Source organism: Aulonocara sp. 'chitande type north' Nkhata Bay, linkage group LG14 (genome assembly GCF_057382095.1).
Source record: "Aulonocara sp. 'chitande type north' Nkhata Bay isolate Kocher_YH1m ecotype deep benthic linkage group LG14, A_spYH_male_GT1.1, whole genome shotgun sequence".
Classification (NCBI taxonomy): domain Eukaryota; kingdom Metazoa; phylum Chordata; class Actinopteri; order Cichliformes; family Cichlidae; genus Aulonocara; species Aulonocara sp. 'chitande type north' Nkhata Bay.
In genome coordinates this window covers 39,155,483-39,182,699 of record NC_141357.1, presented here as the reverse complement: position 1 = coordinate 39,182,699, position 27,217 = coordinate 39,155,483, and the positions used below count along the sequence as shown (strand labels likewise).

General features: G+C 42.8%; 1 protein-coding gene across 1 annotated transcript in view; it reads right to left on the bottom strand.

Annotated features, from left to right (window-relative positions):
• ltbp4 (latent transforming growth factor beta binding protein 4) overlaps window positions 1–27,217 on the bottom strand; it is a 61,078-nt gene that overhangs the window by 29,445 nt on the left and 4,416 nt on the right. The window contains exons 2-6 of the mRNA XM_086262528.1: window positions 24,611–24,681; window positions 21,922–22,555; window positions 17,233–17,456; window positions 8,351–8,557; window positions 90–335 (exon numbers count right to left, since the gene is read on the bottom strand). Coding sequence (XP_086118654.1) covers window positions 90–335; window positions 8,351–8,557; window positions 17,233–17,456; window positions 21,922–22,555; window positions 24,611–24,681 — 1,382 coding nt within the window. The remainder of the gene's footprint in view (window positions 1–89; window positions 336–8,350; window positions 8,558–17,232; window positions 17,457–21,921; window positions 22,556–24,610; window positions 24,682–27,217) is intronic.

The following is a 27,217-nucleotide window of genomic DNA, read 5'->3' as shown; positions in this document are numbered from 1 at the left end:
ATTCTATATTTCTAAACTCCAAAGAGTTACACAAAAACGTCATAGCCACCCATCGACACAGTTGGGGTTAAAGGTCACAGGTCGCTTACCTCCAGCAGTCATCGCCTCTGCGTCCCGTCCTAGCGGCAGCAGGAACTCAGACCGAACCAGCTCCTGATTGGATGCCATGGCAGAGAGGAGAACCGGCTTGACGATCTCATTGGTGGAGAAGGCTGCAGAGGAGTCTGTGGGTGTGACGGGGATCTGGCAGAACTTCCCGGTGAAGTTTGGCGGGCACAGGCAACGGTCCTTCTGCAGACAGACTCCGCCGTTCTTACAGAGCAGAGGACAGAGGACTGCGGGAGGCAAACAAACCTGCTTACTTATCTATTCAGTAAATAAATACCATCACAGGTTCATGATTCCTGTAAGCTGTTTACAGAACAACAGCAGTAAAATCTGTCAAATTAGGAAGAGCTCACACACAGGCTAAGGATTGAAATAAAAAATAAAGTACCAAAAGCTTCAGTTCCTTTAATGAACAGCAGAGGCAGCAGTGAGTCAGTCCCCATAGACTGCCATGTTAAAATAACACCTCTACGCTGGGAGGATGCTCGTATTAATTGTATTAAAGCTTAAAGTTGAATAATTGAGGGCGTGGCCTCTTTGCCCAACAGGTGGATGGTGACACAGGTGGCTGTAGCTGCTAGCTGTCTGCTAGGCTTCACCTGAGCTGGACCTCTGGACTATGTTTGTGCTGTTGGAGCTTTTTGGAGCATCTTTAATGACATCATCTGACCAATAATATGAAATAATTCGTCATTTTCTACATCAGTCTTTGATTACTGAAGTAACCAGGAGACAGAAGAAGTTTCCAGAAGAAATCTGATCGTGTGAGTTTAATGAGCCTGCTGCTCTGTCTCCTGGGGGTACCATCTGGACCAATCTGGGAACAACAGAAGAAGCATTTTAAGAAATGATTGGTGATATGTGGGTCTGAACAAAGCTAACTGCTACAATGGGATAGCAGGCTCCACCCACTTCCTGCATGCTGTATGAGCTCAGCCTCAGGACGCTGGTGTACAGTTACCCAGAGTTCAGCTGCTGCTAATTAACTGATACACAAAGGCCTTAGCACTGCAGCCATGACCTTTCTGGTCTTCAACCTGCCAGTTTGAGTCTAAACACCAAAGCTAGTCCTATTCCCTCCCCACAAAAACACAAATGCCATCGCCCTGTGATCTGACAAAGTGATTGCTGAGGGTGATTCTGCACTTACAGCTGTAATTCAGGCACCCGACACTGTCATCTCTGTTTGATGAGTTCAGGTTTAAAAACAGACATCGGTAGATGTTTCATATGTTCAGTTTCTTTCTTTTTAACTGTAACCACTGAATGGTTATTTTCAACTCATTTGCAGTATTGGAAATTAAGACTTCTTCAACATAACCTTTTATAATCCACAGGCAGTACCTTTTCAGCCCCCGGGGGAGTCTAGCGCTAAAACATAGACGATATAAAAGATGAATGTTGTTACTGTGACGTCCTGTTCTGAAGTTAAGCGTTTTCACCATTTACAGTGTTTTGACGAGGAGGGGAAGCTCTGACCTCTTTTCTGGCACTTAAAATGAGCAAAATTTAAAAAATTGACTTTCTGTTTTATTGCATATAACCTGCGATGACTGAGCTCATAAACCCATCAGGAAAATGTTAACAGAGCTCGGGGCTGGGGCTGTTTTTCCATAGGCTTGCAGAGGAACTCTTGAATCGGATCAAACTCGTGTTTGAACTTCAGTAAAAAGATGAACGACTTCCACTGCTGACGCTCCGTGTGCGCCCGTGTCCACGCCCTCACAGTGTGCGTGTAGTCCTGTTTGTTGATGTTACTCTATCACGCACACACACACGCACGCACACAGCACTGCTGCGTGTGTTGCTGTAAACACAGTTATCATGCTGGACATCAAACCACAGATGGACCACATCAACACAAACACACTTGGAGAGTTTGGACGACGTTCCTGGGGCAAAGCTGAGAAAAGACAGAGCGAGTGTGGGGGATTACACTGATGAAATACTGTAAACACTGAAAAACTGATGGAGAGAATAAACAGAGACAAACATGAAAAATCTATGAGATGAACTTTGATTTTGCCCGTCCCCATTGGCCAATGTCTGGAAGCCTGCCGAGAGGCAGCACCTGGAGGCTTTGAGCTGTAGCTGTACTTTATCCTGTGTCTGTGAGGAAGTTTAAAAAATGTAGGGTGCCAAGTATTCACAGCTTCGGGCTCACATTTTATATCTTTAACGAATGATCTGAAAGTCTGGTCAGGTTTAATCTGAAAATCTGAACGTCACAAAACATCATCAAACACACTCCAACCCAAAGCCACAAAAGAGCAAAGACTAACACTGATTTAGTTTAGCTCACACACAGCACTGCAGCTCACTAATGACTCAGTCACACTAAGATAAACATGAGACAGTCACCTCCTGAAGACTAGTGAAAGTTGGTGTGTGCCCAGTCATTGCATGGAATATTTTCAAATCAAATCACTTTTACTGTCACATCACAGTGCAAGCTTTACAAACAACAGAGGTGTGCAAAACACAAGAAACATAAGAAACAAAAAAATATAAGAGCAGGAATGTGGGAATTTTAAGGATAAATATATGTACAAATATAAGAATTCACTCAGCAACCATTTGGAAGTAGTTGAATTGACCAACCTGGACTGACTGAGACAGACAGACTGACTCCATCTTAGTCCCTTTTTATCAGCGTGTCGATCAGCGTGTCATTATCCAGTCTTTCAGTGATGATGTATGAATCCTGCTTCCGGGTCCAAACTACTCTGCGTTTATTATGGCTGTTGTGTTTTTAACATGTTTTAATGCTTTGTATCTTGTTCTATTTAATCTGAACAAGCCCCTAAAAACAGTCAGTGATCACTGTCGGCCTCTCTGTTCATTTTAAAGCTCAGTTTTTAAACCTTACGATGTAACTACAGCCCAGCCCATGCAGCAGTATATGAATGACTAACTTCGTATTGTGGATGGATTATCTCAGTTGTTCTCCCGACTGAAGTTTGGTCCTTTTACAGCATCCTGCCATGCGATTGCATTTGTTCCTGACCACCGAGAACACTCACGTTAACTTTTATCGAGTGGAAAAAAGTTAGCGTTCATCCTCCAGCTTCAGTGAGTTTATGCTATGCTAACATAGCTGTGTAGCTAGCGATCACATAACACATCATTATATAGCAGCTAGCCCAACTTCAGTAACCCTACGAACGTCACTGCTGTTTAGTTTTCTCTCTTCTTTATGTTGGAAGTGATAGCAGAGATGTACGTTTGAATTCTTTCAGAAATCTCTCAGTCAGAACATGCTATATCATGTTTAGGTGGAAGCTAGCGAGCTAACTTCCTGCTAACTTCTAACTCTGTTAAACTTCATGAATTCTGTTTTCATGGATGCCTGGATGTTAAACTTTATTGTTACACCTGGTAAAGCAGCAACGCTGATGCAGACCTGGTCAAAGCACCAATTTGAAAGGCAACAAGATCACAAGTTCACCACACGTGGTTGCAGTAACTGTGGTTGTGCCGTTGCCTACATACACTATTTAGCACCCCTGTGTGAGTGTAACATTCACGGTCACTGGTGTCTTTACAGGTTTTAAGGAGGTTACCCACAGAACCTTTACGTCTAATGCAAAGCGCACATCTCCGTGTTTTTCAGTTATGGAAACTCGGTACATCTGCCCTCAGATAGGACTTCAAAACCAGGAGCTTTCTAAAAATGTTGCACTTATGATATAAATGTGAAAAAAGAAGGAAGAAAACAACAATAGCATGTGTGGTTTCCTGCCACACCGCAGTGACCGTGACCGTCACCTCCAGCAACTCCCACAGCTCACACTCAGCTTGTTTTTTCCTGACCCGCAATCCGAATTTATCACTGAACAACAGATACGACTGTGAGACGCAGCAAACCGCACATGCACAAACTCTCCCTGACAGTTCAGCAGCTAATTTAGTCAGCTCCTGCTAGCCTGGTGGATTTACTTGAAGAAGTGTGATTAAAAGTAGCTGAGGAATCTGCCAGCCCCCACCCGTGGATGTGCAGACAGCCGTCATCGGGTTATTGGGATATGGAGGAAAAACTTCAAAATGTTAAGAGTCTCAGGAAGATTTTCTCCTCTTTATGGAGGCTTTTGTTGCTTTCTGTTTTGGTTACCCAGTTACAGTCCAGTTCCTGTAATAGACTTAAATTACCCGAACCCCACAAGGAATACATTATCCCCCACCTCGCTCTGTAATGTTAATCCTGTCCAAATGGAATGACATCCATGCTAGCAGCTCTGAGAAGTTGCTCTGAAATGTTAATATTTAGTTTATTTAGTAGAATTTCTATTGCTTTGGTTTGTATGTTTTGACAGATAACATCTCCCATGATTTCCTTTACATTCGTGTGCTTCTCTGTTTTGATTGTTAGTCTGTATGTAAAGCGAGAGAGGCTGATGGGGGGAACAGCTGTTTGGACAGGGGGATTAACCTCTGACCCTATGATGTCACCACCTCCTCCCTTGTGTTTGTGTGTGTTTGTGTGTGTTTGTGTGTGTTGCTGTCCAGTCTTACCTCACTGCCTGTTTAAACATTCACACACCACCAGCAAAATATCCTGGGCACATATGTGTGTGTGTGTGTGTGTCTGTGTGTCTGTGTGTGTGTGTGTGTGTCTGTGTGTGTCTGTGTGTGTGTGTGTGTGTGTCTGTGTGTGTGTGTGTGTGTCTGTGTGTCTGTGTGTGTGTGTGTGTGTGTCTGTGTGTGTGTGTGTGTGTGTGTGTGTGCATGTTCCTGTCTAGCTATCTTTGTGAGCACCGAAATCTGCATTCTACTATACTTGTGAGAACCAACAGTGACTTGTGAGGACACACTCACCGGTCCTCACAAGTTTGAAAATGTGGTTTTAGTGTCAGGGTTACAATTAGGTCATGGTTAGGTTTAGGGTTAGGGTAAGGGGCTGGGAAACCATTATGTCAATGAAGGCCCTCACTAAGATAGCTGAACGGGGCTGTGTGTGTGTGTGTTACTGATGTTGTGAGGACAAAGAGCTGTAGTCCGCATACTGAGGACTTGACATCCTTATGACGACAAAAAGCAAAGCCCCCCCCCCGTGACATAAGAGTTATATTGCTTGATTAAAACTTGGCTGAAAGTCACCATCAGGTTGGCTCTCCAACAAACTAAGTTACTATGATGTCCTCTGAAACACAGGGACGTGCGATGGGGCTATTTTTATGATCAATGAAAGCCATATGTCAGTGGTCACTCTTCTCCCTCTGCCCCTCTGATTCCTTTCCTTCTCTCCAGATGTAGCACTTGTTGCACAAATATCCAGAAAACCAGCAAACAGCCATCGGTATTCATCAACATGAAAATACGATGGCGCAAACTCTTCAAACCATCAATGAGGGTAAAATAAAAAGACCCTTGTGGAAAACCCTTTTCTAAACCAAGGCCTTTAAAGGCCTTTAAAGCATAAAACAGAGGTAGGAACAACTACACATCTGCAGGTGTACACCCCCCACCACCTCCTGCTCTGCAGAGGAGGATTTATGGTTTACTGACCTACAAATAGTCACAGACAGCTATCACTGTTAACCTTTAGTGCAAACAGACTGCCACTTCCTGAGTTTAGTGTTTGAGGCAGCAGCTCTTTCTAAGAAATTTAGGTATGGTGCTGAAAGTTGCCAGGGAAACACCTGGAAAGAAACCATGCTTGGTTAAAAAAAAAAATAAAAAAATAAATAAAATCAAGAGCAAACACTTTCCACCCCTCAAGACAGCGTGGAGAGAATACAGGAATAAACAATAATGCTGAACTTTAAACACCTTTTCTAGACTGGTGAGATGAAAACTGGTGATGTTAGCCATGTAGCAACAGCTTATTACGTGAGCGAACTGATACAATTTACTGCAGACTCCTGGTCTCTTTTTCTAGTAGTTCAGAAAATATGGATGACTACAATCAAAGCATTGTCATTTTCTAATTTTGAGTCAGTCGCGCTCTGCAGGAATCTTGAGTATCTCATACAAAGGGCACCTGACTCTTGGGATCTGATAATCAGCAGATTGCGCTTCTCTTACACAGACACCAGTCCAGCGTTCACGACCTTTGCCTTAATAGCAGAGCATCTGCCCAAAGAGCTCATTGCATAAACAGGCTAATCTCAAACTAGAAAACATCCAAGTATGAACTTAATTACCGTTTGGTATTCAAATGGAGAGCAGCCATCACCAGCACCATGCTCAGTTTCACCGAAAAACACAAAACAGGAAACATCGGGGTAACTTTGCACTGCTGGAGACAGTGAAGTCAATAAATGATGGTGCTGAACTTCTAATAATGTTTACACTGATAAAATGAAAGCTGATAATGCTTTTGCATCAGCAGCCTGAAGAGGGAGCCAATGAGCCATTTGTTAAGACTGAAAACAATCAATTTATGGGATTAGCTCAATCAAAGCTTCAAAACTAACTGCCAAACAGTTAAATTAATACTGTAAATACTGCATTTTCTCTTGGTGTAATACCGGCTCAGATGAGGCCTTAAGCTTGTTGGTAAAATGCTGCCCCCTGCTGGGGAAGGTTTTAAAAAGTGCTCAATTTAAATTCGCAGATTATCTGGTAACATGTAGCTTCCACTCCTGAGAGGTTTTAACGGTCTGACTATGGAAAAGAATATTGAAATGTTTAATTTTTGATTAGTTTTGACCCTTTTCAAATCGTTCTGCTGTGAAATTTGGGATGAATTAAGATAAGCACCTGAGCTGTTTGACAGCTCCGATTCGCTGCCAGCAGGAACGATTAACACTCACTGACCAGGGATCAGATCAGACTATACAACTATTCACTGGCTGGGCTTCAGCCTCCCAACTCTGCCAACCATCAAAGAGCTGCAGGTCACATGACTCAGCTGGAGCAGCTTCACACGTGAAGCCTCATTGAGAGCGTGAAGATCAAATGTTCAGCGCAGGAGTTATTATCTCTGACGGGCTGGAATTTTCTTGAGCTCATTCGCTATAAATTTTGCTGTAAATCTCAGGTTTGAGCCTCTCATGTTACCTCAGATTCAAGTCCAAGAGTCCAATATCCGACTTTAGCAAAGTAAATCTAGGCAGAGATCATCTGACAACACTTACAGTAATTTATAAAGAATGTCCAGATTCCTCAAACAAAGAAGAAGAAGAAGAAGAAGAAACCCCAGCAGCATTAAGATAATAAAACACTCCTCGCTATTTATGGGCAACAAAACACAAAAACGGATGATACTGCCAGCAGTGGAGGACTCGGCTGGGACAGAAGAATTAAGCAGACCCATTAATAAAAGCTGCAGTTCCTTTAACATCCACAAGAGGCTGGTGTCAGCAGTGAGTCAGTTCCCGTAGACTCCCATTCAAAACTTTACAGCAAAACTAAACATGTTTACAGCCTGATGCACAATCTGTTAGGTGTGTAGATAATTTTGCCTTCATCACAACTGTACACAAAAAAATGTTTTTATAGCTCACCTGTTTAAACTGTATTAAGGCTTAAAATTTGTATTATTGGGGGCTCTTTGACTGACATGTGGCTGAGGCTGTTAGCGGTCTGCTCGGCTGCACCTCAGCTAACTGGAGTCCCTGAACTGGACCTTTGGACGTGTTTGTACTGTCAGGGCCTTTGTTAATACTAATATGTGACCAATAACATGGCTGTTGTGAGGTTTATGGTTCAAAGCTAATGTAGCCTTTGGTGATTCACATGTCACGTGAAGCAGGTCAAAAACAACCCGCAGTAAAACTGCTGGTTCGTGTTTGTTCGGTGAGTGCTTGTTTTTTAGCTACAGAGGATTCTGCAGGACATTTGGACGCTGCCCATTTTAAATAAGAACATATTAATGACTCAAATGCGTTTTCACGACGTTTTCAGGGACATGAACGGGAAATTCTGCGTCTCAATTATTTTCATATATAAAGGTTGCGTGGTCGCACAGCACCATCTCGTGGTCTGAACTGGGATTACATCAAGACCAGCTGGCCCTAACTCGACTTCAGCTGATATCTCTTCAACACAATACACGGATGTCGTGGACATAAAAGTTTGCTCACATCCTGCTGATCGCTTCACATCACTTCATACTGGAAGCTTTACACCAACTTCCAGCAGGAATTTAAATTTGAAGCAGATTTAAGACAAGCTGCACAAACCTGCACGTGTGCATTATTTACTGCACGCAAACATGGCAGTGAACCTGACACTGTCCCTCTCTGTGACAGAGTTATTTATTCACATGCAGGTCTTTAAAGTTAAAGCTTCAACTCACAGACTCTGAAGCCTGGTCCGTGAGAGCCGTCTCTCCTTCCTCCTCCTTCGCCGCCGCTGTACAGTGTCGTCACGTTGCCTCTCTCGCAGTAGTTGACACATCGGTCTTGGCTACAGCGCACCTTGCAGATGGTCGGCGTGAACATCACCTGGATCGTCTCTACTCCTCCCCCTCCTCTCACTCCTCCTCCTGCTGTCTGTCCATCGGCTGGCAGAAGGGAGGTGAAGAAGAAGATGAAGGAGCAGGACAGTGACAGGAAACAGCAGAGTCGCCGCATGTCGAGTGTTTGGAGTCAAAGTTTGCGAGTGTGATGCATCGCCAAAAAACTCCCAAACCTCGGCGCTCTGGCTCTGCCCCGCTTTCTCTCTTTCTTGCTCTGTGGTGGAGTGCGAACGAGCGTCGCAGGAAAAAAGGAGGGAAGGAAGGAAGAAGAAAACACGTTTCCCCCCTCCCCTCTCCCAGTTCGGTTTTTCCCTAAACACTCCTGAGTGAGAGAGCGAGCGAGCGAGCAGGAGAGAGAGAGGGGAGAGAGATAATTGAAAGCAGTGTGCAGGACTGGGCTCCGATCCAAACAAAATGTTTAGCGGGGATCTGGTCCATCAGTCCACACTGAGAGAGCAAGCATTACTGTATCAATCTCTCTCCCCTCTTCACTCCTCCTCTTCTTACTTTATTGGCCTTTTCTTCGGTACAAACAGAGGCCCACTATCTCTGCACACAGTTTCATAACCCACTGCAGAACACTGGAGGACGTCACGGTGGTGATGCAACCCCGGTTTTGGGTTTCTGGGGGTCAAATTCACCAAAAGTTTTAAAGTGGCTCCACGGTGCAGAGTTTGCAACTTTAAACCGACAGAATCCGATCATTTCCTCCACCTGTGAACGCAACACTGACCAACACTGACCTTTGACGCTGATACCATGCCAACGTGACCCAGCATTCAGTGTGTTTTTGCTCTGTGTTTTGTCTCCATCAGCCTCCAAAGGAAGCCCAACACATCCATACACAGTGTAAAAGATGGATGTCACGTGACGAGCGTTTTTGCCGTCGCCATTTTGGTGTTTTGAAACCAGATGTGTCAAACGAGGATCGAAGCTTCCATTGAAACTGCAGCCCTGGTGTCACAATCCTCCCCTACTTTATGACTATTTGCTGACTTTTGCTGGAGTCAGCAAATTATTTTGCTTTCCTCTTTTCTATTGCTGGAGGTTTCTTCCTGTTTAAAAGGAGTTTTTCCTTCCCACTGTCGCCAAAGCGCTCGATCAAGGCGGTTGTCTTTGTACTATCGTAGGGTCTTTGCCTTACAATAAAAAACGCCTTGAGACAACTGTTGTTGTGATTTGGCGCTGTATAAATGTAAGTATTGAAGTGCACACTAAGCAGTGCGACTGGTTGGTTATACTGGGAAACCAGTGGAAACAGTCCGTTTTATTTCAGCTGTGTTAAACTGTCTGAGAGAAACCAAAGAACAAATCAAACATGCAAACTTCATATGAGGGTGAGCTGTTCCACACAACAAAGAAACTGCTTTGGACGAATAAGGGATCAAGTTGATCCTAAGGATCTATGTTTCTACCCTCCCTCTCTCTTTCTCTCTGAGCACTAAGGTCTGAGGGATATTTTCTGGAGATCTGATTGGTCAGTGGATCACGATTTCATGCCTGCTGATCTCTGATCAGCTTTAGAGCAGCTTCGCTCTGCAGGGTAAAACCCAAAGGCCTCTCAGCCAATGAGAGCTGAGACAAACTCCATCTGCTCTGAAACTATGAGCAGACGGTTATAAATAAAATCCTAGTATTTAATTACATGTAATAATTATATATTGTTTGATTTTCTAACACTGTGACGTGCACAGAGCTCACAGGAAGCTTCATTGCTCTCTTTTTTAATCAGTGACTTATTTACATGATACACTGGAACATTGCTCAACTTATCTTAATGACCTTGTAGTACCATATCACTCCATCACTTCGCTCTCACACTGCAGACTTACTTGTTGTTCGTAGAGTATTTAAAAGTACAGGGTGGGCCATTTATATGGATACACCGTAACAACATGGGAATGGTTGGTGATATTAAAGTCCTGTTTGTGGCACATTAGTATATGTGAGGGGCAAACTCCTCAAGATGGGTGGTAGACAAGGCTGGACTGGGACAAAAAATCGGCCCGGGCATTTTGACTAGAGACCGGCCCTAGGGGCGGAGCGGGGGTGTGGCTTACTGGGCTTAAGCCCGGGTCTTTTTGTCAGAAGCCCGGGGTCTTTTGGAGTGTAATTTTTTCATAGTTAGATGTCTGGCTGACAACTGTATAAAACAAAAAGTACACACAATATTCGAAGCACATAGTGCACACTGTGGGAATTTACGACTGTGCGTGAATCCCCCCTGATATTGGTATGATCCGAGCTCAGGCACTAAGCGACTGAGCGAGGGGGCGGGGCAGCTGCTGCCTGTGAGTGCGCTGTTGGAGAAACGGAGCCAGCCATACTAAGGAGAGCTTAAGTTTGAGCAGGTACCAAAGCAAAGCATTCGTACTGTACAAATAATGTAAATATGACGTGAATCACGAAAGATTGATATGAAACTGATCACTTGACCCATATTACGTTATTGCTCTTCAAGTGAATCAACAAATGGCGAAATGAAAAGCCGAACAAATGCTATTTTTATTAATGCTGTTTCTTTAGAGAGTCTTAGCTTACGTGTGTTTATTTCATATTTTCAGTTCTTACCCTCCCCGACTAAATCGGTTTCAGTAATGCACTGAAATATAAGAATGGACATTAGAGGCTTCTTTCAAAGAAAAAACTCAGGTAAATGTTATTTTATATATTATGCTTTGTATGTTGTTCAGTATATTTCTATGCAAAACAAGAGGGATTTCAGTACACAGCAGGATATTCACATTTATAACCAGATATTTACACTTTAGGGAGAAAACATTTTTACTGTACAACATCAATTTAGAGTAAACTTTTGTTTTAGATAAATATTGAAACATCTTTTGAATTAGTTAAATGTCAGAATAAAGAGAGACAGAGCTTCTATTTTTATCACTTTCATCAAATTTAGGAGTACATGTACATTAAGTTTATTGTAAATTAATAAGAAAACTCCAGACGATTCCATTCTGAGCTGAAGAAGCTTCTGATTGGTTCGTAGAGTCCATGTGAGTAAATTGGTGGCACACCTGTGGATGCATATAAGGCAAAACACAGAGCCTGTTTCTGTGACATGGGAACATCAGGAGATGTCAACCAAAACACCAGGAACAGAACTGTGGAGCTCCATAAGTGTGGCTCAGTTTGAATACAATTTGGTGCCATTTACAATTAAGAAATACAAATAGTTTCTCTCTTTACTCTTAAAGTTAACAAATATGTTTTTATATTTATCTAAAAAATAAACATTTAGTCTGATTTGATGTTACAATTAAAAAAGTGTTTGTGTTTTGATCTGAAGAGTTTGTAAATATCTGGTTTCAACTGTATATTTGATGATTGTCAGCACAAAGAGGGAGAGAGAGGAACAGAGAGGGAGAGAGAGGAATAGAGAGGGAGAGAGAGGAACAGAGATGAACAAGAGCAGGTGAGACACACGTGTTAGTCAAATGGTCGTTTACCAAAAGTATCAGCGTATCACAGGTCCTCATGTATCTCGTACCTAGTGTTTCTTTTTAGGTTTGCTATTTTTCAAATTCTATATTTATTAAGTTCTGCAGCTTGTTTGCACAACAAGGCTAAATAATTATATAAACTTTTCTCAATCTAAATATTGGACTTTGATAGAATTAAAAAAAATAAGTGTAGTGCAGGTCTATGATGATTTTTAGTGCTGCTATCATCTAGTTCTGATTCTGGTTCTGTCTTGGTTAAGTCCTCAGTAGTCCTGATTTTGAACTGTTGTAGTCCTGTTTTAATTCCGGATCAGTTCTGGGTCTGGTTGAATTGGGGTTTAGTCCTCGTGTCTTGATACAGCCCCGACTTTGTTCTGCCTCGCTGCTTAATTAAAAAACTAGTTTAAGGTGTCCTGCACATGTGATATATATTTTTCCCTACATGAAGTCATTCTTTTTTGAACAAAACTCAAAACAGAGTCTCTTAATCTTTCAGTCATTTCTACCCCCCCCAAAAAAAATAAAAAATAAAAAAATCCCACATGCATACATAGGGCAGGGATAGCTCAGTAGGTAGAGTGGTTGCCCCATGATCGGAAGGTCGGGGGTTCGATTCCCCTTAACAGCTACCCTGAGGTACCCCTGAGCAAGGTACCGTCCCTACACACTGCTCCCCGGGCGCCCAATGGCTGCCCACTGCTTCACTGAGTGAATGGGTTAAATGCAGAGAGCAATTTCCCCACGGGGCTCAATAAAGTACAATAATGTACAATAATACTACCCTTTAGGGCTAAGCCCCGGGTGTTTCAAATGTCTGGCTCCGCCTCTGACCGGCCCACCAGGATAAAGATTGAAAATGGGACGGTATGCCCGATGGCCAGTCCAGCTATGGTGGTGACCATGGTGACCATTTAGAAGTCGGCCATCTTGGATACAACTTTTTTTTTTTTTTTTTTTCAATAGGAAGAGGGTCATGTGACACATCAAACTTATTGGTAATGTCACAAGACAAACAATGGTGTGCTTGGTTTCAACGTAACTTTATTCTTTCATGAGTTATTTACAAGTTTCTCTTTGTTCACAGCCATTGACATGTCGAAGAGGTTAACACGTGAGGAGCGGATCGAAATTGTGTTGATATCTGGTGAACGCAGTAACCGGGTCATTGCAGCAGATTTCAATACAAGACACCCTACGAGACCACCCATCTCCCATGCTACAGTTAGCAAACTGCTTGCTAAGTTTCGTGAAACTGGTTCAGTGTTGGATTTGCCAAAATGTGGACGCAAGAAAACTGTCACTAATGAAGAAACATCAGTGGCTGTCCTAGCTTCATTCAGCAAGAGTCCACAGCGTAGCACTCGCCGCATGTCACTGGAGAGTGGCATTAGTCGAACATCCCTTCGGTGGATATCAGCTACTCACAAATGGCACCCTTACAAACTCCAGCTACTGCAGCATCTCAACGAGGATGACCCACGCAGAAGATTTTGTTCAGTGATGAGGCAAACTTATGTGAATGGTGAAGATAACAAACAAAACCACCGCTATTGGTCTGACACGAACCCACATTGGATGGATCCCTCCAAGACTGTTGGAACAACAAAAGTGATGGTTTGGTGTGGTATATGGGGTACAATGATAGTGGGTCCATTCTTCATCAATGGAAACCTCAAGGCCACTGGATATTTGAAATTGCTACATGATGATGTGTTTCCCTCTTTATGCACTGAAGCTGGCACGTTCCCTGAGTTTTTCCAGCAAGATGGTGCACCACCACATTATGGGTGCCAGGTCCGAGCATTCCTAGATGAACAGTTTCCTGGAAAGTGGATTGGTCATTGTTGAAGTTGAATGGCCCCCAAGGTCTCCCGATCTGACCCCCTTAGACTTTTATCTTTGGGGTCATCTGAAGGCAATTGTCTATGGTGTGAAGATACGAGATGTGCAGCACCTGAAACTACGGATACTGGATGCCTGTGCTGGCATTTCTCCTGCGGTGTTGCTATCAGTGTGTGAAGAGTGGGAGAAGAGGGTTGCATTGACAATCCAACACAATGGGCAGCACATTGAACACATTTTATAAGTGGTCAGAAACTTGTAAATAACTCATGAAAGAATAAAGTTACGTTGAAACCAAGCACACCATTGTTTTTCCTGTGACATTACCAATAAGTCTGATGTGTCACATGGCCCTCTTCCTATTGAAAAAACAAAAGTTGTATCCAAGATGGCCGACTTCTACATGGCCACCATGGTCACCCCCCATCTTGAGGAGTTTGCCCCCTCACATATACTAATGTGCCACAAACAGGACTTTAAAATCACCAACCATTCCCATGTTATGACGGTGTATCCATATAAATGGCGCACCCTGTAGAATGGGAGGCAGAGCCTTTTCGTCAGATCAGCGATACACGGCTGCTCATAGGGGGCCGTCTGATTGTTGGGCCTTTGCCTCACAGTATAAAGCACTTTGAGGTGAATATTATTGAGGTTCTGTGCTGTATAAATAAAACTGAACCACTGTTGGACTTCACAGGGTGACACTGCGCACTCCAAACCGGCCCCGTGTCACTGAACCAGTAACGGGGGCCCCAGCAGAGGTGAGGCTGTGGCTCTGGCTGGAATAGAGGCTGGTTGTTCCTGTGGGTGTTTTCCTATGAGCTCATGTCCTGACTGACAGACAGAGAGCTGCTGTAAGGCAGAAACAAAACAAGCAATATTATTATTGTTATTACAGCACCACCAGTTTCTTAAGGCTCCGCTCTCACCGCAGGAGTCAGCTTTCACAAATGCTCATAATGATCTGCTCTGTCACAGTTTAAGGAAACGGGAGCTGACGGCCGGCGTTTGATGCCAGCGGGAGCTGCAGGTTTTATTCCTTTTAAAAAGTGAACAACAAAGGTGTGCAAAGGAGGATTTTGCAGCTCACCAACAGGTGCCAGCTAATATTTTTGTTAATGGTACATAACAAAACTCATAAACTCAGTTTTTTTGGACCTGGGTTTGTTTTTATGTTGTCAACCGTTTTTTTTAACTGATAATCTGACAACGATGGACAAACACACAAAAATTATGGATGCATGTGTTCCAGTCATCCTTAATAAAAGGACTCAGATCAAGCCAAACTGGAAACATCTCAGAACCAGCTTCCACCAGAGCTATGAGAAAGCCTCCATCTGCAGCTTTCAGCCGTTCCTGCATGAACCGGGTTCTCCCCAAAGCAGAACAAAGACAGGAACTGTTTACAGGTCTAATCACGGCGATCAGGCCCGGACTCTGACACCGCATTAACGCTGTCCTTATCTGAAGTGCACAATGAAAACATGGCTTCCAGCTCCATTAACACATGGTGGGTGGAAACAAACAGCGCATTCCTGCAGCGCATGGCTGATAGACGCGCGCCTTTTATCCATCAGCACCAACATATCGACTCCGCTCAGGTTATTAGAGAAAATAATGATCCACACGTAGTGGTATGTGAGGCGAATACACGGTTACTCTTACTGTGCCCAAACATGATCGGACACGTTAAGAGCGCTGTGAAATCTGTAACACCACACCAGAATTTTAACTTTTTTTTATTTTTTTTGGCATTTTAGCCTTTATTGGATAGAGAGAGGCAGGAAAACAGGGAAAGAGAGAGAGGAAGACATGCAGCAAAGGGTCGGACTGAAACCCAGGCCACTACATGCAGCACATAGTTGCTGAGCACCCACTGAGCTAATCTGGCACCCTTTTTATATGAAATTATATGAAAAAGCCAATATGGCAACCTTAGAGTGCAAAGGGTGCATCATAAAGATTGTTTGTATTTTACTTAAATTTATTTCAGAGTCAACCTCCACCTTTGGTTATTGTCTCATCAGCATCAGGTCCAGTATTGGACACAATTTTGTCTTTTGTGCTATTTTATCAAACTTTGGCCCGTTCTTGATTTCTTCGTTTTTTTGCTTATTTCTCACACTTAAAGTTACAGTGTGTAAAATCTCACCACTAGATGTCAGCAGATTGCAGTTATGTTTTCTTGCACTCCCACTGTAGCATAATCCTAGCTACAATGGCTGCTGTAGGACAAAAAGCTCTCATTCATCTGTGCTGAGTGTAGGCTGTCAGTCCGCTGCTTACCTCAGCTGTTAGTATGTGTCCACGTCTACGTACTCTGGATATGAGTCGATTTGAGCGGGTGACGCTCACGTCTGTCTGATGACAGTGTCACTAAAGCTAGTTGTTGAGTATACCCTGAACTTTTCTGTCTTTTCTGTATTAATTATACATGTGATTAACAAACTATTTAATTTTTTTTATCAAGTTGGTTCCATTAATTGTTGAAACATTAAATACATTAATAAATAATTCAATCAATTTATTTTTGCAGTAATGGCCCTCAGTGTTTATTTTTGCTGCTGTTAGCTGCCATTAGCTGCAGTTAACTCCTGTTTGCCTCTGTTCTCTTTCTCTTTGATCCCTAGCTGGCGTTGGGTCTGGATCGACTCCTAAGCCCATACACTGCTGTGGGTGCCAATGGTTGTAGAATTTCCTTCACAACTCGTTGCCATGCATGGCGATCGTTGGCGATTGTCCTGGCCTCATCAAGATTTATTCTGCCCCTGATGTCATCTTTGACCTGTTTTAGCCATGTTTTCTTCGGTGCCGTTCGGTGGATTCTCTACTGGGTGGGTCGTTTACGTCAGAGGAGTTGATGTGGTAGTCTCCTCCCATCCATTCAACACACATGGCCAAACCATCGCAATCAGCGTTTTTGAATTTGCCCCTCAATTGGCGGTTGGTTGTCGCATCTCCGTCGGATGTCCTTGTTTCGAAGGCGGCCTCGAAGTGATACTCGTAATATCTGTCGAAGGCAGCGTATCTGGAAAACTTCAAGTTTGTTGAGGTCTTCTTTGAGCACAGTCCACGTTTCAGATCCATAGAGTAAAATCAGCAGGATCAGCGTCCGGAAAAGGCGGATTTTGGTCAAGATGGAAATATTGGTTTGCTTCCACAGTTTTCTAACAATAACTTCATGTATTAAAGGGGGAAAAAAACTATCCTTTCCAAAGAGTAAAGTTAATAAATTTCCAACTTAACAACGGCTGCAGTTACTTTTTCACACAGGAGATTTTTTTCCCTTCATAAACAAAATCATCATTAAAAAACTGCATTTTGTATTTACCTGGGTTAGCTTTATCTAATATTAAAACTGTCTGACAATATGAAACATGTAAGTGTAAAAAAAACATTCAAATAACTGACATCACTGACCTGTCAGGGTGTTGAAATGGACGCTGTACTGCCCCTTCTGGGTGTGGAACGTCTTCACACTTGTTTTCAGCGAGGAGGATGAGGAAGCATTAAAAGGGGAGGTTGCACTGTGAACTTTATTCGTCTCCCTCTCAATGTGCTTCATCAGCAGGGCGGCCATCTTGTCACCTCTTCCTCCCTGTGACAGAGTCTTTCTCAGCAGCACTGCCTGGACCTCTCTCAGGCTGTTACATACATTATATAACAGTGAACACATAATATGTAGTCAATAAACACAAAAAATACATAAACAAAAAAATTACTTTAAATATACACAAAAACTATCATTTACAATGTAAGAATATATGATTACAATTTTACCATCAGACTAAATAACACTAACAGCTGAACAGGAATAACACTAACAGCTGAAAAAGAATAACACTTACACCTGAACACTAACAGCTGAACAGGAATAACACTAACAGCTGAACAGCAATAACACTGACAGCTGAACACTAACAGCTGAACAGTAATAACACTAACAGCTGAAAAAGAATAACACTTACAGCTGAACAGGAATAACACTAACAGCTGAACAGCAATCACACTAACAGCTGAACAGCAATCACACTAACAGCTGAACAGCAATAACACTAACAGCTGAACAGCAATAACACTAACAGCTGAACAGGAATAACACTGACAGCTGAACACTAACAGCTGAACAGCAATAACACTAACAACTGAAAAAGAATAACACTTACAGCTGAACAGGAATAACACTAACAGCTGAACAGCAATCACACTAACAGCTGAACAGCAATAACACTAACAGCTGAACAGCAATAACACTAACAGCTGAACAGCAATAACACTAGCTGCTGAACAGGAATAACACTGACAGCTGAACACTAACAGCTGAACAGTAATAACACTGACAGCTGAACACTAACAGCTGAACAGTAATGAGGATTTTCTATGAGTCTGTTGTGGCCAGTGCGATCCTCTATGCTGTTGCATGCTGGGGGAGCAGGCTGAGGGTCGCAGATGCCAACAGACTTAATAAACTAATCCGTAAGGCCAGCAATGTTGTGGGGATGGAGCTGGACTCCCTCAAGGTGGTGTCGGAGAGGCGGATGCTGTCCAAGATAAAGACAATGTTGGATAACACCTCCCACCCACTCCATGACATGTTGGTCAGTCACAGGAGCACGTTCAGTGAGAGACTGAGATTACCGAAAAGCACCACTGAACGACACAGGAAATCATTCCTGCCTGTGGCCATCTCCCTGTACAACGCATCCACTTAACACACTGTTTGCTGCTACAACTACACATGTTTCTTTTCCAACTATTTATTTATGAGTGACTTATGTATGTATGTATGTATATATATGTATATATTGTACTATTCTTAGTTAGTGTATTGTCTGTCTTGTCTTAATGTTGGTTTAAAATGGAGCACTGTAACAAAAAATAATTTCCCCCAGGGATCAATAAAGTATTCTGATTCTGATTCTGATAACACTGACAGCTGAACACTAACAGCTGAACAGTAATAACACTGACAGCTGAACACTAACAGCTGAACAGTAATAACACTGACAGCTGAACAGTAATGGCACTACAAGCTGAACAGTAATAACTGATAGCTAGCAGATAGCTAATTAGATAAGTTCATTTAATAGTAAGTTAATAGTAAGTTATTAAGTTAATCTTTTATAACTTTAATTGTAGTTAGCATCTTTTAAAATAATTTTATTCATATTTACTATCTTTCTAAAACTTCAGCCACTGTTAGCATGTTTTTAGAGAGGTTTTGCAGACACGTGACCACTTAGTGCTTGTCAGCCATTTTGCGTGTGTAACAATCTTGACACCTCAAGTTAGTGAAACACATACCAAATATTATGCAGATAAGATAAACTATGGCAACTATGAGTAAACAAGTGTTGGTGTGAAGTCCCTGGCACTTTCCCGGACTTCATGCCACATGATTTATATCATTATGTTATCAACGATCCCTCAAATTATACTGGAGAAAATCTGAAGCCCAACAAAATTTTGCACGCTTACTAGTATTTTGTGTCAAGATAGGTAACAAACATCAGTCACTGAACTCTGCCTGGAATTGCAGTCACTTGAATGAGTGGACCACGGTCACTGATCACTGCTTAGACATTTACTTGATTTTTTATGACATTTTGACATGTCTCTGCGTATTATTCCTTACACTGTCGACGAGTCAGCCTCGCTGATTGATGACAGTGACACTGAGGTAAATTGTTGATGAGAACTGTTGTAATTTTCTGTCAGTAAGCACTGCTGTTTTTGCCTGTTAGCTGCTGTTAGCACCTGTTTGCCGTTGTTACTGAAAACCTTTGTGAAGTGGCTCTAACTTGGGCACATTCCCACTTAGCTAAAAACTCTCATTTGATGTGAGAATATAATTAAGCTGTTTTTCAAACGAAAAGTACTTTTAGGATGCTGGAGCCTAATTTTAGCTGGCATGATGTTAACTTGTAAAATTATGTTGTTGTTCAGCTGGCCAGGTACTGAGGGCAGCGTGTCTGATATATTTTTAGTCTTCTTTTAAAAAAAAAAAAAGCTGTTTTCACAGGAAATCAAACAGAATGTCAGTTACAGATTATACATCTGACCCAGTGTAGCTCCAGTGTTATGCTTTCCTAGGGCAGTAAACTGAGAGAATGATTTCAAGTGGCCATAAATAGAGTGATAGAAAACAGTGGTGCAGCAGCAGCAGAGTGAACAAACAGCACAGATTAATCTGCTGGAGCTGATAACCACAGAGACGCCCTACAGTCTGATGCAAAGTTTATTTTTCATTCCTGAACTTAAATGTTACAGCTGCCACTTTGTCGCTTTTTATGAGCCACAAAAAGCACAGTACAGACAAAACCGGCTCTAGATTTAGAGCTCTGGAGAGATCTGAAAAGCCTGTTCCAAACATGCAGCTTCTGAACATTATTTCAACTAGAAGAAAAAATATAACTTCAACCAGTTTAACCCTCTGGGGGGGGGGGGTGTCAAACTTCTTCCAACCAAAGACTCTATAAATACTCGAGAACTCCCACTTTCTGGAGTTCCTGTCCATAGGATGTTCTTTCAAGCTTGTATGGACTGATAATTTAAATTTTGTGGGGTTAACCTTTTACTTCATCATGCTTTTAGTTTAGACACGTAAATCAGTGCTGGATTTATTAAAAGTAAAACGAATTGCTGTAAATTCAAAAAGCTGTACTTTCAAGATTGTTAGTTAGACCAACGGGTTTTTGAAGCGTAGCCTGTAAAGGTGAGTGCATGCTCAAAATGATGAGTTAACATCGTTTGGTAAGTGACACGATGTTGACAATATTGATCCGATCCTTACTCAAAATCCTGGATCAGATATCAGCAACCAGATCTATCACATCTGAGTCCGTGTTGTTCTAAGTTTACTTCATCAGAAATGCTGAATGTTTTTTTAACAACTCATTCATTTCACACTGCATCAGTACAAAGGTACCAACAGACACCTAACGGTAAGGTGTTGGGAAAAACCTTCCTCATCAAGAGGAAGTTTCTCAAGCCGTCCTCAGGATGATGTCAGCTTAAGACACTGAAACCACACCGAACACCGACCTGATCTTAATGCAGGTTTGATGTGCAGCTACAAAAAAAAACTTTAGGTTTTTGTTGATAAATAAGTGTTGATGAATTATTAAATCCTTGTTTAGTCATACCGAAATTATCAGCAGATACCGAAAGCCATGATTTCAAACCAGAGAAGGAAAGAGATGAATTGCTGACACTCTGTCCCAGATCAGAGGGGTTCGGTGTTTATCCAAAATCTACACAAACTCAGAGGCATCCTTAGCAACCCTCTTGTTGTTGTGATGAAAAAAGTCTTTACTGTGAAAAACTTCTGTTTAATCTGCAGCAGACAGAACATAAAACATTCTCCCACAGCCTGTAGGGACCATGGCTCTAACCTTTGACCTCCACCACCTGACCTATGACTCAAGGGTTGTGCTGACTTTCAGTTTGTGAATCTGGATTTCAGCAGAGGTCAGACTCTCCGGAGAAGTGAAAGCTTAGGTCTTTCTTCCCATCTCCTCATCTGGATCTGAGGTGACGGATTTGTGGAACAAAGATCAGGATGGATGGAGAAGTTTTCCCAGCTGATTCTGGAACATTTAAAAATTTTTAGAGCCTCCAGCAGCTTCAGGAAGTAGTGCCTGATCTTTGTACAACATACAGTGCACAGTACAGCGTATATAATCAAATAAAGAACTCCACCTGGTGTCTGAACAGAGAACGGCACTGACTGTGCAGTGATGATGAGGAAGAAGAAAAAGCAGGAGAGAGAAGGACAAAGAGGAGCTACAAAACAGCTGGTTAAACTCTCCAGATTCTAAGGAAAGGTGCCTCAGTGCATCCTTCATCATCTCCTTTAGCAAAGGAGACACTGGAGGATCCTTTGTGAAAGGAGAGGGGGTTAGACTGTCCCCCCACCTTAAACACGCTCTGAGCTTAAATAAAGAGAGTTACAGAGTTAAAGTTTCCCATCAAGGTCGAGGAAGAGTGGACCAGAAAAGACTCAGGAGTGATTTTATTTTTGTGACCCAGGACAGAGGAGTGGAAACAAGGAGGTTAGGAAAGGAAAAAGAGGAGATGAGAAGATAAAGAAGATGAGTTTTTTGTTACCTCAGCTTTTTTGCTCCCGCCATCTTTTTCTCCTTCCCCTCATTCTGATCCTCCTCGTCCTGTCCTGGATCAAACTCGGGTGGAGGCATTTCGAAAGTGCCTGGTCTCCTCTCCTCTGCTTCAGATCCAGAATCAGAACTCTGATTGGAGGCTGTCAGCCCTTCATCTGGATCTGGATCGAACCGGATTACAGTGGGATATTTTGGGGAGGCTTGGTTCTCCTCACGAGTCAGAAACCGCTTGGAAACACCTCCTCCACTGTCAGCTCCATCATTCTCTTCAGTTTGACCTCCAAAGCCTACAGCTTTGGCAGGACCAGAGTCAGGGACCTTTGTGTCCTCCTCTCCATCAGCCTGAGCAGAAGTCGGGTTCGGGTCTGAAGGTTCAGGTGGAGGTTCGGGTGGAGGTGAGCTGGCAGCAGGTTTGGTGCTTCTCTGGGGGCTCAGAGCTGGTTGTGGTGGGATCCGGAGGGGTCTGAGGTGGACCGGGAACTCTGTCGGGTGGATGGATGTCAGCAGGCGTCCTGGTGCAGAAAGGGGCAGCTGACAGTGGTAACCATGGAAACCTTGTCTGCACACGCACCTGTTAAACTGTCGACACAGCGCCCCGTTACGGCAGGGAGGAGAACACCTGGCTGAAGAAGAAGGAGAGCGCGCTTCATTAACAGAACATTACTGCAGCGTAGACAGCAGTCAAATACCTTGATGTAACAAAGCCGGGCCGATCTCACTGTGAAACCAGCAGCTCATTGGCTAATGGACCATCAGTCATAAGTCATTAGCTAATGAGCATACCACAAATAATCCTCCATTTGAAATGTAGACTTATTATTATTCAATGTGACCCACAACGACAGTCTGAGCCCCAAACTCAGCAGGAAGATGTCTACAGGGGTCAACAAAAAGCTGTTTTCTATGTCTGTTTGCACAGTTATTGCCATCTGGTGGCTTTCAGGCAGAATGCAGCTGTAACACTTATCATTACGCACTTTGTAGCTGAAAGACGGGTTGGTAACATGATCAGGTATAAAAAGAGCATGTTTAGGAGGCAGAGTTTCCTAGAAGGACAGATGAGCAGAGGCTGACCACTCTGCAAAAATCTGTGCCTTCAAACTAGAACAGTTTCAAAATAATGTTCCTTACTGTGAACATATATATGTATATAGATATATATAGCACATCTCTCTCTGTGAGCGTCGGCAGCACTGCATTAAAACATCAGTGCATGTGCTGAGGAACACTTCCAGAAACCAGCGTCTGTGAGCAGCTCGACCTGCAGGTTACTGCTGCATCACTCAATCACTCAGAGAAGCACCTGTACAACTGATCTGTGGTCAGACCCAGATTGGGGGGGGGCTGAGATTAAAACAGGTTTTTAACTCTGCAGTTTCTCAGGATAACCAGCGTTTTATTCTTTTATTCTCTTTGGTTTGATCTGCATTTCCTGTCTGACAAACAGAAACTCAGCGCCAGCGTTTCCCTCTGTGAGTCTGCAGACCAACTGCTCAACAATGTGACTAAACACAAAACTTCACTCTGCACGCCCTGAGCTGAGTGTGTGTGTGTGTGTGTGTGTGTGAGAGAGAGAGAGAGAGAGAAAGCGAGTCAGAGGCAAAATCTGTTTCTATTCACGAGTTTCTGCTTCAGACAATCCCCATAATCCCGTCCTGAAAGAAACCATTAGGATCCACGTGTGTAAAATTACTTTTATATGTGGCTAATCTGCACAGAATAACAACACACACACACACACACACACACACACACACACACACACACACACACACACACACACACACACACACACACACACAATATAATATCCCATTATATCCTGCATGGATTCAGCCCCTGGATCCAGATTAGTCTGAGATATTTTGTCTGGGACGTCCTGATGATGTTTCACAGTCTGATTTGTTTTTGCTGATATGAAGAGAAAAGCTGAAGAACAATCACCCAGTTTATTCTCCTCTCGTTTGGAGCTGAGCCGCTAAACAATAAGTGTTGGAAAAAAAAAATCATCATCTGGATGAACAAATCGATCATGTGACCCTGTGACAGAGGGCGAAAAAAGTTGTTAGGTTTTAGCTAAGAATTCAAATCTGAGTTCAACAGTGAGCGCTCAGTTTTTACGGACTCAGGAAGTGAATTTCCTGCTCATCGTCTCCACTAATGTTTCAGCAGCTTTAGCCGTTTCCATGTTAGCTTCGTTTATCAGCACCAGAGGTTTCCTTTGATTAACAGGAAGAAGCAGGTTCAGATTTTATGAATTAAAAATGAACCGTTAGCTTTGAGAAGCAACTCTGCTTTAAACTTTGTTCTGTGGGAGCGCCTGCAGGTCTGCAGGTGGAGTGCATAAATCCAGCTCTGCATATGGACTCCACCACTCAGCATCATTTCACACTTTAAACTGTGATGCACGCTGACAGCAGCTCCACCTGACCTGCATTATCAGATCCGTCTGTGCAGACTCAGCAACTGGACGCTGGGTGGATGCTATGGGCATCCATCTGGGCTGCACCCTGAGGACCAAAATCAACCAAATCTGCAGATGGATCAGTGTGCATGCTTGTTGCAGGTGTGTGCTGCAGATATGTTAAACTGCGCAGCAAGATGAGTGATGTTGACTAAAATAAAGAACACTTCTAACAAAATTCATGCTAGTGGTGGTTCCCTCACGTTATACTCACGTTTGGTGCATCTCCTAGTTTTAGGCGACAGCATCCATCCAGTACAGCAGCGATCTCCACATACTCGAGGCCTGCAGAGAAAGGAGGCGTTTTAAACTTTAAGACTTGATGTGATGGCATGCCACACATGGTAAGCTCCACACCTCATCACCCGTTGATTCACTTTAGTTTAATTTACAGTCACTACTTTAAAATATTCTATTTATTGTTCAATATCGTTTCTTTATTAAATGTATTCATTTTTCCATCACACCTTCCAATGTTTATATGGCGTGCACACATATTAACCTTGCAAGGTCAAAGTTCTGTTTTATGTTATATTAATACATCTTTCTTTGTTTGAGTTACCTGGGGGTTGGTGTCTCCTCCTGTCTGGCAAAAGGTGTGGCAAAGGGCTGGGAGACCTGAAGTACTGCTGACAGCCTAATTGGATTGCACCACATGCTTCATTGCCTGGGGGGTGTTTCATGTTTGTTTAAATGTTTTGTATTAGTTGGTTATATGGCAGCCATCTTGTTTTCCCCCGTGTGTCATTTGGTTTAGCTAAACCAGTATTTAAGTCCCCCTGTGTGTCATTTCAGCAGGTCAGTTTACCATATGTTTGTTTGAGGTTTTGTTAATTATTATCTTGAGTTTAGTCTATTGAGTTGACCTCTTTTATTGGTCTGCCTGTTTAAGTTTTGGCTTTGTTAAATATATTTTCATATTTTTGGGTCAATAAAACCCGTTTTTTTTTAATTAAAACCACCTGTGTCCTTTATGCTTTACTGCTTGGTCCCTGACACTTGATTTAGAAGTAATAAAAGGTAAAAAAAACCATTCCCTCCTTACAAACAAGCAGTCCGCTATTTGCGGCTGGGTTCACGGTCTTCCAATAAAACATTTAAACATTCCCAGTAAACCGTTACCTCGCAGGTCTTCTGGAAAAAGGAGTCAATTCACAGGCAAACCTTGGATCAAGAGCCGCTGCCCCTCATCAAAGTGACGGGCCAGTGTGACTCCACAGCTGTGTGCAACAGGAAGTGTGAGGGAAACCAGAGAAAGGATTTGTTTGAAAGCTTAACACAAGCAGTCAGCTGATCAAAGGTGTTGGATCACCCTGCAGAGAAAACATGATCCCAAACAGCCAATCAGAGCCCTAAAGACACTGAATCCTGAGCATTAGGGTTCGTGGGTTTTTTCCGAGACAATTGCTCTAAATCCAAAACTGAGTCTGAGATTAACTCAAATCTAGAACGATGAAACCAAAGTGGAAATCACTCTAGAAACACTTCCCAAAGACAAAAAGGTCTTATGGAGTCTTTCTGGCATCGAGACCACTTAAATCCACCCAAGAACTCTTCCACACCAGGGGAGCTGGTTCTAGGCTGTTGTCCATTGGTACAAGATGCTCCAAAACCAGAGATTAAATATCATTGAAGTCTATTTTACTCACATTCACATTAAAAGTGAAGAAACTGAGACAGTCTGAACAGCAAGTTTCCAAGAGGTCCCAAAACCAAGTCCTGAAGTGGTCAAACTCTGTGCAACACAAGTTATGGAGTCAGTCTGAGGTCACACAAACACCCGAAGATGAGCAGCCAAAAAGTAAATGGGCAAGTTCTCTGGTGCATATTTTGGATGGAGACATTTGTGTGTTAGGCTACACTTTTGGGAAATGCCACTGATGCTTCTCCACTGAAAATAAGTGGAACTAGTTCTAGATTTTAAAGAACGCTGTGGGAGTCGTGGTAACTGTGGGAAGTTCTCCAATATTCATTAACAGAGAAAGTTCTGTCTCGGCAGCAACTTCACTGCAATCCTTTGAAGCCAAGTCCGTAGATCAATCTGAAAACTGGTCTTTGTGCACCTGGAGACAGCTTCGAAAACATCAAACATCAAATACTGATCCATTTCTCGCTTTGCATCTTTTTGCATGAACGTAACAGAAACAACTTTATGTTAAACATCTATAATGCAGCTGAAAAAGGCTTAAGAACAATCCGGGCTGCAGGCTTGCTTCAAGAACATCTCGGTATCCCAAGGAAGTGGATGTGGAGGGGAATGTGAGGGTATCTCTGTGACCCGGGTAAGTGGGAGAAAATTGATTATATATATTGTTTAGGCTGGAGATCTTCTGATGTTCAGACATGAAAGCAACAAGGCGGTCTAACAGATATAACTCTGACAGCGATGAATACACCGGGCTCGGGCTTGGTTCGGGTTTCGGGGGCAGCGGCAGAGATGAGACGCTGTTTGTTAAATGTAGCCGACCAAGTGTGGACACAGCTTCTCTGCAGAGGATTTAATCATTACTCACAGCGTACCGGTCGTATTGTAGCAGCACAGGAGGCCCCACTAACTCACACCGGGATCAGTGTGTGTCCAAACAAAGATTTAGCATTACCACACATACAGTCCTGAACCTGTATACACACAGACGGGTGAGTCCGGAGAGAGGCGCAGGGGTACAAGTTAGAGCAAAGACCCCTTCATACAGGAACGGCAGCTGATAGAAATAAGCACGTCGCAAGATTTCTGCTGGTTCACCAGATTAAATTTAAGATTTTAAGACCTTTAATACAAAGACATTCGAAGGATTTTCCTGAGTCTGCAAAGCACGACAAA